A 14,213-nucleotide genomic window follows, 5' to 3' on the forward strand; every position below is an offset into this window, starting at 1 on the left:
GGTTTGATATTTTTTTACTGTTGCAGGTATGTGACTGAACTTCTGGGAGGAGAAAAGTATGTTTCATGCTCTGTGGTTCTGCCTGCTTTTTGCCATCTCTCTCGGGTCATGGAGAGTTCAGATGATGACCCTGCCTACGTGGTCAAATTTAAGTCTACATTCAGAACAGACCTGGAGACACGCAAAGAAAATGCCAACATTGCATATCTGAAGAGTGCTACCGCATTGGACCCTAGATTCAAGGACCTCAAGTGTATACCCAGAGCTGAGAGGGGTGAGGTGTGGGCCTTAGTCACCAACTTACTAAAGGAACAGAGGTTTGTTGCAGAGAAACCTGTGGAAGCAACAACATCAGAGCCACCAAATAAAAAGTTAGCCCTATTGGCTGCTTCATCAGAGTCTGATTCTGAACAGGAGGAAGATTCAGTTGAGAACAGTGTGCGTCGATTCAGAGCGGAGCCCACCATCAGTACAGAGTCCTGTCCATTAGAGTGGTGGTCCAAACATGCAGGCTCACACAGCAGGCTGGCCTCCATTGCACAGAAGTACTTGGCCACACCTGCAACATCAGTACCCTGTGAAAGGTTGTTTTCTCTTGCTGGTTATATTGTACAGAAGAAGAGAGTTTCTTTATCATCTGAAAATGTAAATAACCTTGTGTGTCTTAGCAACTGGCTTGGTGCAGAGGAGTAAATAGGTTACACACCTAAAATATATCTGTCCAATCTGGTGGGAAGAAAAATCTGGGTAAGAAAACAGATTTAGATTCTCAGAAAACATATTTTATTTTTTTATTTTTAACGTTTTTTAAATGCTACTGTGTTAAGGGAAAATTGCAAACCACATGTTTTTGCAGTGTTGTTTAATGTTATTGCACTGCTGTTCATATAGAAGTAGTAAAAGTGCGCAATACACCACTTTTGAATTCATTATTGACTTTAGTCGGCTAACAATACGATTAATCTCTATTAATCGCATGAAATCCTGCGATTAATTGCGATTAAAAATTTTAATCGTTGCCCAGCCCTAATATATACATATATATATATATATATATAGATTTATATTACCGGCACTCCTCTGTCTGCTGAAAAGATACTTTGCTGGTTGCCCTCACACGTTGGGATAGATACTTGCAAAAAGGTGCGGCACTCCAGTCAGGAAGAAATTATTCACATGGAAACCAGTGGTATTTGGTAAATACTGTGACGCATTATATGTATATATATATATATATATATATATATATATATATATATATATACATATACTTGCAAAAAGGTGCGGCACTCCAGTCAGGAAGAAATTATTCACATGGAAACCAGTGGTTTTAGCAACGTTTCAATGCCTTTATTTTGGCATTTTCATCAGGCTCAATACATCATGTATTGAGCCTGATGAAAATGCCAAAATAAAGGCATTGAAACGTTGCTAAAACCACTGGTTTCCATGTGAATAATTTCTTCCTGACTGGAGTGCCGCACCTTTTTGCAAGTATATATATATATATATATATATATATATATATACATATAATGCGTCACAGTATTTACCAAATACGTGTATTCTACTCAATCACATAATACCGGATTTATTTGCAGGTGTTGTGTACTGGATATTCAGTCACATCCTAACTGATTTATTCACAGGTGTTTTACTCTGTCTGGCTTAATCATACTAAACTGCTCTGTTGCATTTGTGTACAATGTCTAACAAGAAGGGCAGTAAGTCTGGGGACGCTCCTGCATCATGCAGAGCAGGCGCCAAGGATTTACCAGAGGGGGAAGTTCTGCATGATGGTCTGTGTACTGTGTGTCATACATCTCCCAGTCAGTCCGCAGCTCCTATAACTAATCAGGAGCCACCCTTAGCTGCATTCTCAAACCTACTGTGTACTCTGGTGGAACGCCTTACTCCCCCTATAGGAACACCTGTGCCACTACAGCCACAAATTGCCCCTATGGTTAATCCGATTTTGGCGGTAACTTTGTCTACCCAGTTGCAGCAGTTAAATCAATCCTTGGTCAGACAAAAATCTACTCCAGGTTACTCCCGTGTCTCTGGGTCATCTAAGCGTCTGCTTCCTCCTGACAATCCACTAATCTCTCAGATGTTTCATCTGAAGAGGAGGGGGAGCATACTGTCCTGTCACACACTGAATCAGGTGTTTCTGACGAGGATTCTCCATTGCAAATTGATGTCCCTGTGGTTGCTATTAAGCAGATCCTACAAATCACTGATAATCAGGATTCCACTACTGTCACCAAGAAAACGGATATGTTTAAACGGCAGAAGGTGGCTATAAAATCTATTATCCCATTCTGACCATTTGGTGGACATCAGACAGGAACCCTGGTCTACCGGCCTTGGCTCGCTATCCTCTCCCGGCAGAGTTATGTAACAAGTGGAAAAAGTCACCGCCGGTGTGGATATGCTACAGTTTCTGGAGGCAACCGGCATAGTTTTTCTGTTGAATGAAGTGCCAGACCATATGCTACTTTATTTAGTATAAAGTATGTAAAGGCCCGTTGGCCTTCTCACGTTGCTTCAATAAAACCATAGTTTCACTTTTTCTCCAAGACTGAGTGCCGCCTCTTCTTTCCATTGGGGGACACCTGTATTTGCAAATGATTCCTTTGGGAAGGCACCCCGAGAGCTTTACCCCATATCTCGGAGTGCCCGCCTACGCGTGTGTGTGTGTGTGTGTGTGTGTGTGTGTGTGTGTACATAGATAGTTATTATTGTGTGTATTATAAACATAACCCCCCACCTTTCCCCCAGTACTGCCCAAACTTCTATTTACCCTTACCGCCTCCAAACCCCCAGTACTGCTTGTACCTACCTCCCTCCTTGCCTGCCCTTACTCCCCATAATATGTGATGGGACCCAGAAATATTGCAGTAGGACCCCATTTTTTGGAAGTGAGGGGTCCCTGGGACACACAAATGTTTTTGCTCAGTGTGATCACTGGACCCACTATGGCTGCCCCCTGGGCTGCTAAAGTTATTGAGTTCAGGCATTAGAGGGAGAGCTGCCCGAGGATATATCTGACAATACCTGTCTCACATTACCAATGCCGCCTATTAAATTCAGGAGGCGTCCTCTGAGGGGGTTGTGTTGGCTGCCAAGGCGTCGGCTACGTCTGTCCTGGCTTGCCGTATTCTGTGGTTGAGGTCATCGAAGGTGGACCTAGACTCCAAAAGACCTTGGAGATACTCCTCTTTAAGGGGGACATTTTGTGTGGGGAAGACCTTAATAAAATTGTGTCTGAACTGGCGGCTGCTAAGATTGCTTTTCTCCCAAATACTAATCCTTCTGCACAGAAGGCTAAAAGTACCACATTTCGTTCCTTTTGGCCTCAAGGTAAAGCAAATAATCAGGCATACCCAAGACAATCTCGTGCTACCAAAACCACTTAGCTCAAGACAAAGCAGTCCTGGGCGACCCGTCAGCCTGCTTCCAAACAAGACAAGCCTGCCGCATTGCGGGCCGGGCCTTCCCCTGGGGAACCCCAGGGTGGAAGGCCGACTTTGGCAGTTCACCCAGGTCTGGTTAAATACCACTTCAGACGCATGGGTGCGAGAAGTTGTCTCTCACGGGTATGCAGTCTCTTTCAAGAGTGGTCCCCCTCGCCAGTTTTGTGCCACGGTTATTTCCTCGGATCCGTTAAAGATGCAAGCTCTGCAAAAGGTTGCGAGTTCTCTCCTGAATACAGGAGTGGTAGTGCCGGTACCTCTGGCCCAGAGAGGCAGAGGTTACTACTCGACCCTGTTTCTAGTTCAGAAACCCAATGGGTCTTTCCGGCCTATACTCCACCTCAAATCACTGAACAAGTTTGTGAGAGTGTCCAAGTTCCGTATGGAAATGCTGTGCTCTATTGTACTGGTGATGGAACCCGGAGACTATGTGGTATCCCTGAATATCTAGGATGCTTACCTGCATATACCTATTGCCATGTCACATCAGCAGTGTCTGCGGTTTGCTATTGGCAACCTCCATTATCCGTTCCAGGCTCTGCCATTTGGACTGGCTATGGCTCCTCGGATCTTCACCAAGGTAATGGCCGTAAAAACGGCCCATCTGCGTTGCCAGGGAGTTATTATCCTGCCGTATATGGACGACTTGCTGATTCTGGTAGACTTCCACGATGTCCTCCTCTGTCATCTACAACTGACGATAAACTTCCTACAAGCCCACGGGTTGCTCATCAATTGGAAGAAATCCTCGCTGGTCCCAGGTCAGAGCATGGTGCACATGGTGGCACTCCTAGACACACAGTCAACGTCTGTTCTTGTCTCTGGAGAAAGTCCTGAAGCTTCAGGACAGGATACGATGCTTCCTTTGTTGTCCCGGAAGTGTTAAAGCACTCGGCGATGCTAGTACATAGCCTAATAGTGTCGGCATTCGACATGTTGGCGTACGCTCGATTTCATTCTCGCCCTTTGCCGAGGTTAATCCGTTCCAAGTGGGACTGCCTACCTCATCAGATCAGATCTCACATGATCACTTTGACTCCGGGGGTTCGTCTGTCGCTGACCTGGTTTCTACAGGATCAGCAATTGAGCAGGGGCCGTCCCTTCTGGATCCCTGACTGGGGATCCTGACAACATATGCCAGTCTGCGGGAATGGGATGCGGTTTTGGAGCAGCACTTTTCAGGGTTGCTGAACCAGGAGGAATCACTCCTCCCAATAAACATTCTGGAGTTGCGGGCAGTGTTTAACGCATTAACTCTCGCCCTGCCTCTGGTACAGAACAGGCCTGTTCAAGTACGGTCAGACAACGTCACTGTGGTGGTATACATTAACCATCAAGTCGGCACTCGAAGCCACATGGCAATGATGGAAGTGTCAAAATTCCTTTGTTGAGTGGAGCGCCATCTGCCAGCAATATCGGTAGTGTTCATTCCGGGTGTCCTGAACTGGAAAGCAAACTTCCTCAGTCGTCAGGACGTGCACGCATGAGAGTTGAGTCTTCATCCAGAAGTCTTTCAACTACTAGTGGACGTGGGGCCTACCTGATGTAGACCTGATGGCGTCTTGACACAATCACAAGGTTCTGGTCTTCGGATCAAGGACCAGGGATCCTCAAGAAGCATTTGTGGACGCACTAGCCGTTCCAGGGAACTTTCGGCTGCCCTACGTATTCCCTCCAGTGTCACTCCTGCCCAGGGTCCTGCGGAAGTTCAAGCAAGAAGGAGCAATACTACTTCTAGTCGCTCCGGCGTGGCCCAGACGGCATTGGTTCTCAGACCTACAGAGTCTATTGACAGAGCGTCCCCTGCTACTTACTCAGCACCCAGACCTCCTCGTAAAGGGCTCTTGTCTCTGCCCAGACCTGGCCAGACTGCCTTTGATGGCGTGACTCTTGAAGCATCACTCCTGAGGGCCAAAGGATTTTCCGAGGCTGTTATACAAACTATGTTGAAAGCCCGCAAACCAGCATCTGCCCGTATTTATTATAGGGTCTGGAATTCTTATTTCACCTGGTGTGCTGATAAGAATTAAGATGCATACAGATTCAGAACTTCCAGAATTCTGGCTTTTCTGCAACAAGGTCTGGACTTAGGCCTTCGTCTAGCCTCCCTCAAGGTTCACATATCTGCCTTGTCGGTATGGTTTCAGAGAAAGATTGCGTCTATACCTGACATTCACTCAGGGTATGTTACAGATTCAGCCTCCCTATGTCCCTCCTGTGGCTCCATGGGATCTATATGTTGTCCTGAATGCCCTGCAAGAGTCTCTATTTGAAGCTCTTGAGTCGGTGGACCTTAAATAGCTCACGGCCAAGGTCCTGTTTTTACTGGCTATTACCTCTGCTAGAAGGGTGTTGGACTAGGTGTGTTGTCCTGTCGTCCACCCTTTCTGATATTTCATCATGACCGGGCAGTTCTTAGAACTCACCCAGGTTTTTTGTCTAAAGTGGTGTCATCTTTTCACCTTAAACAAGAGATTGTGGTCCCGGCCTTTATCTCTTCTGATTTGTCCTCCAAAGAGCGGGTTTTGGATGCGGTAAGGGCTCTCCGCATATATGTGGAGAGGACTGCCTCTATCAGGAGGTCAGATACCCTTTTTGTCCTGTTTGGTTTCCGCAAACGTGGCTGGCATGCGAATAAGCAATCCTTGGCCAATAGAATTAGAATGGTGATTGCACAAGCTTATGCGCAGGGTGGTCCCCCAGCTCCTGCTATTTCTAAAGCCCATTCTACTCGGTCTGTTGGACCTTATTAGGTGGCCCACCGTGGCGCGTCCGCAGAACAATTGTACAAGGCGGCTACGTGGTCCTCAGTGAACACGTTCATTAGGTTCTATGCCTTTGATACTTCCGCATCCCGGGATGGTTCCATTGGACGCCGGGTTCTCCTATCCGCTAAGGCGCGTCCCCTCCCTTGAGAACTGCTTTAGGACATCCCTGATGTTTCTCTGTGGAACACAATGTACCCTGCTGCAGAAAAGGAGAGTTATGGTAGACTTACCATGATTAACTCTCTTTCTGCGAGGTACATTGGGTTCCACAGGGCGCCCACCCTGACGCACCTAGCATCTATGGGTTTGTATGGCATTAGCCGCTGGTCCCTTCTCCTGTTGTGAGAATGTGGTTCTATGTGACTAACATCTGCCTTCTCTCTTGCCTGCTCCTTAATTAGACTGGGTAACTAAACTGAGCTCACAGTGCCTGGAGCCAGTGTTATAGAGGAGGCCCCAATGCATCCTGGGACAGCCTAAAGCTTTAGCCTGTAATATCCCTAATGTCCCCGTGTCAGACATGTGTAACAGATGATAGTCGGAGCAGTGTGAAGCAGATGTGTGTCAGACTCCCGGCCATGAGGTGTGCGGTGTAACCATTTAGCAATACAGCATTGTGTGTCAGTCACTGGGGAGTCTTATGTGTGCCCAGGGCTATATGAGGAGAATTTAACGGTCACTCAGTGCTTATTATTTGACTTTATTACATGTGTGCTTTATATTTACAGTATATTACATGTGTGCTCTGTGGTGTTTTTATGATTATTATACTTGCTCCTAGACCACTGACCTGTGAGGAACCAGAGTGTTTACTAGACGTGAGGATGAGATGCATCACTGATTCCCTGAGGATGGAGCACGACAGGAGTCAGATGTCTGAGAGGATCCTAAATCTCACCCTGGAGATCATCTACCTGCTGACTGGGGAGGTGAGGAGATCTAGGATTGTCACTGTGACATCACATATCTATAATAATAATACAGGGACATAACTGGGGAGGTGAAGGGATCTGTGAGTGTCACAGTGACATCATTTATATCTATAGTAATAATACAGGGACATGACTGGGGAGGTGAGGATCTGGGAGTGTCACAGTGACATCACATATCTATAGTAATAATACAGGGACATGACTGGGGAGGTGAGGGGATCTGGGAGTGTATGCAGTAACATCATATATCTATAGTAATAATACAGGGACATGACTGGGGAGGGGAAGGGATCTGTGAGTGTCAAAGTGACATCATTTATATCTATAGTAATAATACAGGGACATGACTGGGGAGGTGAGGATCTGGGAGTGTCACAGTGACATCACATATCTATAGTAATAATACAGGGACATAACTGGGGAGGTGAGGGGATCTGGGAGTGTATGCAGTAACATCACATATCTATAGTAATAATACAGGGACATGACTGGGGAGGTGAGGGGATCTGGGAGTGTATGCAGTAACATCATATATCTATAGTAATAATACAGGGACATGACTGGGGAGATGAGGGGATATGGGAGTGTCACAGTGACATCACTTATATCTATAGTAATAATACAGGGACATGACTGGCGAGATGAGGGCATCTGGGAGTGTCACAGTGACATCACATATCTATAGTAGTAATACAGAGACATGACTGGAGGTGAGGGGATATGGGAGTGTCACAGTAACATCATATATCTATAGTAATATTACAGGGACATGACTAGGGAGGTGAGGGGATATGGGAGTGTCACAGTGACATCACATATCTATAGTAATAATACAGGGACATGACTGGAGGGGGAGTCTTAATCAAAAATGATAATGACATAGCAAACAAACTAAACAAGTTTTTTTCAACGGTATTTACCAGAGAGAACCAAATGCTGGGTCTAACACAAAATCTCAACAAAGATAATTTCCCACTGCTAAATGCTTATTTGTGTGAGGAGGTAGTCTGTGACCAATTAAAAAAGTTAAAGATTAATAAGTCACCTGGTCCCGGTGGAATTCACCCCTGGGTTCTTATGGAGCTGCACGCTGAACTAGCAAGACCTCTATTTTTGATCTTTGTGGATTCGGTTAAATCGGGTATGATTCCCAAAGAGTGGCGTATAGCGGAGGTAGTGCCGATATTCAAAAAGGGGAGCATAGCTGAACCAGGTAATTCTAGAACAGTTAGTCTTACATCTATAGTGGGGAAAGTATTGGAAGGTATTCTAAGGGACAGTATTAAAAAGTTCGTTTAAGCAAATAAGGTCATTAAAAGGAACCAACATGGATTTGTGAAGGACAGATCATGTCAGACCAACTTGGCTTTTATGAAACAGTAAGTGCGAACCTGGATCAGGGTAAGGAGGTGGATATAATCTTTTTAGACTTTGCCAAAGCTTTCGACACTGTACCACACATGCGTCTTATCTATAAACTACAAAAATAGGGCTAGGGAGCACAATATGCACTTGGGTCAGTAATTGGTTAGTTAACAGGGAGCAGCGCATTGTGGTCAATGGATCATTTTCAATTTGGACTAAAGTACGAAGTGGTGTGCCACAAGGGTCTGTACTTGGACCACTTTTGTTCAACATTTTCATCAACGACCTAACAGTAGGTCTAGAGAGTATGGTGTCAATTTTCGCAGACGATACCAAATTGTGTAAGGTTATAAATACGGAGGGGGATGCTGAGTCTCTTCAGAACAATTTAACTAAACTGGAAACATGGGCAGCAAAATGGAGAGTGAGATTAAACACAGACAAGTGTAAGGTAATGCACTGTGGGGGCAAGACCAAAAATTACACCTACATACTAAATGGGGTAATATTAGGGGATACTGTACTGGAAAAAATACTTGGGTGTTCACATAGATAAATTAAGCAGCAGTACCCAAAGTAGGATTGTAGCAAAGAAGGCTAATAAGATATTATCATGCATAAAACGGAGAATTGATGCAAGGGACGAGAGTATTATACTCCCATTATATAAATCACTAGTGAGGCCACATCTTGAATACTCTGTGCAATTTTGGGCACCATATTACAAAAAGGATATCCTGGAGCTAGAAAAGGTTCAGAGGCGGGCGACCAAACTAATCAAGGGCATGGAGACGCTGGAATACAAGGAAAGGCTTGCAAGGTTAGGCATGTTTACATTGGAAAAGAGGAGATTAAGAGGGGACATGATCAACATCTACAACTATATAAGGGGTCAGTACACAGAGCATGGGAGGGACCTGTTTTCTATAAGATCAGCACAGAGGACACGTGGTCACTCACTTAGGTTAGAGGAGAGGAGTTTCCGCACATTGAGGCGAAAAGGTTTTTTCACAGTAAGGACAATACGTGTTTGGAATTCCCTGCCTGAGGGAGTTGTAATGGCCGACTCAGTCAACACCTTTAAGAATGGGTTCGATAAATTCCTACTGGATAAAGATATTCAGGGTTATGGTGCGTAGGCACGCATTATAGTTACTATAACTAGTCCTAACATAAAAATAACTAGTCCTATAATAAGACTGCATAGGAGACCACAAATAGGTTGAACTCGAAGGACAATTGTCTTTTTTCAACCTTAGTTACTATGTTACTGGGGAGGTGAGGGGATCTGGGAGTTTATGCAGTAATATTTGGTGTCTTTCACAAAATAAAGGATTACACCATAGTGAGGAAGATATCTGTTGAGTGTGAAATACCAAGCAGCAGTCCTATTGTGTCAGGAGGACTGAGCAGGATCCAGAGCCCCATCACGGTGCCTCCACCTCACTCACTGATACATGAGAGAGACAATGACCAGAAGATCCTGGAACTCACCAACAAGATCATTCAGCTGCTGACTGGAGAGGTGACTGCTGGGAATGGCACATTATACAGTAACACCAGGGGATGTATCTGGGTGATGACTGGAGAGGTAACTGCTGGGAGTGGGGCATTATACAGTAACACCAGGGGACATGTCTGGGTGATGACTGGAGAGGTGACTGCTGGGAATGGGACATTATACAGTAACACCAGGGGACGTGTCTGGGTGATGACTGGAGAGGTGACTGCTGGGAATGGGGCATTATACAGTAACACCAGGGGATGTGTCTGGGTGATGACTGGAGAGGTAACTGCTGGGAATGGGGCATTATACAGTAACACCAGGGAATGTGTCCGGGTGATGACTGGGGAGGTGACTACAGGGAGTGGGACATTATACAGAAACAAGAGGGGATGTGTCTGGGTGATGACTGCTGGGAATGGGACATTATACAGTAACACCAGGGGATGTGTCTGGGTGATGACTTGGGAGGTGACTACTGGGAGTGGGACATTATACACTAACACCAGGGGATGTGTCTGGGTGATGACTGCTGGGAATGGGACGTTATACAGTAACACGGGGATGTGTGTGGGTGATGACTGGAGAGGTGACTGCTGGGAATGGGACATTATACAGTAACACCAGGGGACGTGTCTGGGTGATGACTGGAGAGGTGACTGCTGGGAATGGGACATTATACAGTAACACCAGGGGATGTGTCTGGGTGATGACTGGAGAGGTGACTGCTGGGAATGGGACATTATACAGTAACACCAGGGGATGTGTCTGGGTGATGACTGGAGAGGTGACTGCTGGGAATGGGACATTATACAGTAACACCAGGGGATGTGTCTGGGTGATGACTGGAGAGGTGACTGCTGGGAATGGGATATTATACAGTAACACCAGGGGACGTGTCTGGGTGATAACTGGAGAGGTGACTGCTGGGAATGGGACATTATACAGTAACACCAGGGGATGTGTCTGGGTGATGACTGGAGAGGTGACTGCTGGGAATGGGACATTATACAGTAACACCAGGGGATGTGTCTGGGTGATAACTGGAGAGGTGACTGCTGGGAATGGGACATTATCAGTAACACCAGGGGACGTGTCTGGGTGATGACTGGAGAAGTGACTGCTGGGAATGGGACATTATACAGTAACACCAGGGGATGTGTCTGGGTGATGACTGGAGAGGTGACTGCTGGGAATGGGACATTATACAGTAACACCAGGGGACGTGTCTGGGTGATGACTGGAGAGGTGATTGCTGGGAATGGGATATTATACAGTAACACCAGGGGACGTGTCTGGGTGATAACTGGAAAGGTGACTGCTGGGAATGGGACATTATACAGTAACACCAGGGGATGTGTCTGGGTGATGACTGGAGAGGTGACTGCTGGGAATGGGACATTATACAGTAACACCAGGGGATGTGTCTGGGTGATGACTGGAGAGGTGACTGCTGGGAATGGGATATTATACAGTAACACCAGGGGATGTGTCTGGGTGATGACTGGAGATGTGACTGCTGGGAATGGGGCATTATACAGTAACACTAGGGGATGTGTCTGGGTGATGACTGGAGTGGTGACTGCTGGGAATGGGACATTATACAGTAACACCAGGGGATGTGTCTGGGTGATGACTGGAGAGGTGACTGCTGGGAATGGGACATTATACAGTAACATCAGGGGATGTGTCTGGGTGATGACTGGAGAGGTGACTGCTGGGAATGGGGCATTATACAGTAACACCAGGGGATGTGTGTGGGTGAGGACTGGAGAGGTGACTGCTGGGAATGGGACATTATACAGTAACACCAGGGGACGTGTCTGGGTGATGACTGTATCATTGTGTGTGTCAGGTTCCTATAAGGTGTCAGGATGTCACTGTCTATGTCTCCATGCAGGAGGGGAAGTATATAGAGGATCACAGGGGTCTGTACAAGGACGTGATGATGGAGAATCACCGGCCCCTCACATCACTGGGTAAGGGGAGACTGTCATGTATTGTACAGGGGAGAGCAGGTATGGGGGCTCCCTATATACACACATCATCTGATAATTACATATATACACTGTACTCAGTCACTGTGTGTCTCCTACAGATGGGCCCAGCAACAGAGATACCCCAGAGAGATGTCCCCGTCCTCTGTATTCCCAGGATTGTACAGAGGAGAATCACAGGATCCCACAGGAGGATCAGGTAGGTGGGATGTAGGGTCTCGCCTATATATTATGAACTGACTTTTCACTGTATCAGTCATTCCAGGTGATAATGAGACACAGGGAAAGCAGAGTAATTGGGGGTCTCTAGCCCCATGCACCACAGTAGGACCCTGCTAACATCAAAACATATATCCCTGTATAAGAAAGCAGATGGGGATCACAGATTAATTGTATATTTTACATATGTCATAAAGTGTAATATGTGAGAAATCTGGGCAATTAGTTCTATTGTGTTATTTTTCTTAAATGTTTATTTCATTTCTATATAACGGCACCTAAACATTTTATCTGATAGCAATTATATTAATTACAAATGTATTGCTTTGCAAATGTCAGGGGTACAAATAAGGCAATTGGACTGGATGGGGGAACCCAGAGGGATATGACTGAGAACCATTACACTATATGGTCTGTACAGAGCTGTGTGTCTAATACTCTGATAGTCTCCTGATTACTCTGAGTAATGATGTCCGGCATTAATAAAGCATTCATTTTTATATGGGTTATTCAGGGTGAAGATCTGACTAATATAAAGGGAGAAGAAGAGACGTATGTGACTGATATGAAGGCAGAAGATACAGAGAGAGAAGAAGAGACATATGTGACTGATATGAAGGCAGAAGATACAGAGAGAGAAGAAGAGACGTATGTGACTGATATGAAGGCACAAGATATAGAGGGAGAAGAAGAGACGTATGTGGCTGATATGAAGGCAGAAGATATAGAGGGAGAAGAAGAGACATATGTGACTGATATGAAGGCAGAAGATACAGAGGGAGAAGAAGTGACATATGTGTGTCGAAGTCAGAAAAATGTCTCTATGCACGATGCCATATTTGCACCGCACACTGGTCCGTGCTGCGCGTGCGTGCGCTCTCCCGTGGAAGCGCATACCCGCAATAGCGTGTACTCGCAGGCGCGGTATGCGTATTTACGGTAGAGTTTCACGTAATCGTAGCGTGCGACTCATTCGTTACAAATGTTCACAATTAATGTAGTTTATAGATCATGGTCCCTTTGGTAGTTTCTGAAAGTTTAGTTAATATAGAAGGTCCCTGAGCTGAGGAGTCCCTCTTTGCATCGTACGAAGGGTCTAACAGGAATCATACAGCAGTGTTTGGTACCCATCGGAAGAGTATTTAATTAGCAATATTCCGGTGTTGGTTTGGAGCGTATTAATCGCTCGTGCGAATAGTTATGGACATAAGAAGTTTATGTCCATTTCTATGATTTACACATACTCAGGTATGCGGCGGGAAACCCAGTTTCCCACCCACCTGAGCTGTTGGAAATCGTCACAGCCCACCTGTATGAATCACCCTATGACCTTTTGCTATGATGTAGGGCCGAATTCCTTCGGCCAATGAACAATGGGATTGTAGGGACTATGAGATTGCATTGTGTGTGGGGCATAAATAGGCAGGCCGACCATATCCAAAGTCACTCTCTCATCAACGGTTATCTGCTGATAATCGGGAGCTGGATATCGAGGCGCAGGCGATCATACCCTTTGTGCGTAAGTTTTCTCTCCGTATTCATTGTCTTTCTGTGAGCCAATTTCTCTCTCTCTCTCTCCATCTCTCTCTCTCTTCTTTACTCTTATATCTCTCATAGTATTATAGCATTGTATTGTATAGCATTTAGGTTAGTATAGTATTGTCTTTTTGTATTTATTGTTTAGTTCTGTGGTTAGGAAGTCTTTGTTATATTGTAGTGTATCATATGTACTGTTATCCCCTTTTACAAGTATATTAGATATAATACAGTTAATAGGCCTTGGAACCTAAACCAGTATCTGTGTATTTTCTATAGTGTTAAGTGTTCACTTGAGCGTCGGTGACGCTCAAGCAGCTTTGTAGATAGTCAGGTTACACAAGGTTGCACTTACACCCTGTACTCACATTAAGGTATTCAGTGTATTTTATTGGTATAAGGTTTTAACATAAAGG

The 14,213-nt window shown here is 45.4% G+C and overlaps 1 protein-coding gene across 1 annotated transcript; it reads left to right on the forward strand.

Annotated features, from left to right (window-relative positions):
- The first annotated feature begins 618 nt into the window (after positions 1-618).
- LOC135057466 (uncharacterized) lies at positions 619-13,993 on the forward strand. The gene is made up of 6 exons (XM_063963354.1): positions 619-747; positions 7,026-7,173; positions 9,875-10,066; positions 11,946-12,024; positions 12,144-12,241; positions 12,776-13,993. Exons 2-6 carry the CDS (start codon positions 7,069-7,071, stop codon positions 13,202-13,204), a joined length of 903 nt encoding a protein of 300 aa, XP_063819424.1. The 5' UTR covers positions 619-747; positions 7,026-7,068; the 3' UTR covers positions 13,205-13,993.
- Positions 13,994-14,213: the final 220 nt, after the last annotated feature.

This window comes from Pseudophryne corroboree, chromosome 3 (genome assembly GCF_028390025.1).
Source record: "Pseudophryne corroboree isolate aPseCor3 chromosome 3, aPseCor3.hap2, whole genome shotgun sequence".
Lineage (NCBI taxonomy): Eukaryota > Metazoa > Chordata > Amphibia > Anura > Myobatrachidae > Pseudophryne > Pseudophryne corroboree.

Coding starts and splice junctions, on each gene's coding strand:
- LOC135057466 (XM_063963354.1), top strand. CDS start 7,069: ATGAGATGCATCACTGATTCCCTGAGGATGGAGCACGACAGGAGTCAG. Junction 7,174..9,874: donor TCTACCTGCTGACTGGGGAG/GTGAGGAGATCT, acceptor CACAAAATAAAG/GATTACACCATAGTGAGGAA. Junction 12,025..12,143: donor CCGGCCCCTCACATCACTGG/GTAAGGGGAGAC, acceptor TGTCTCCTACAG/ATGGGCCCAGCAACAGAGAT.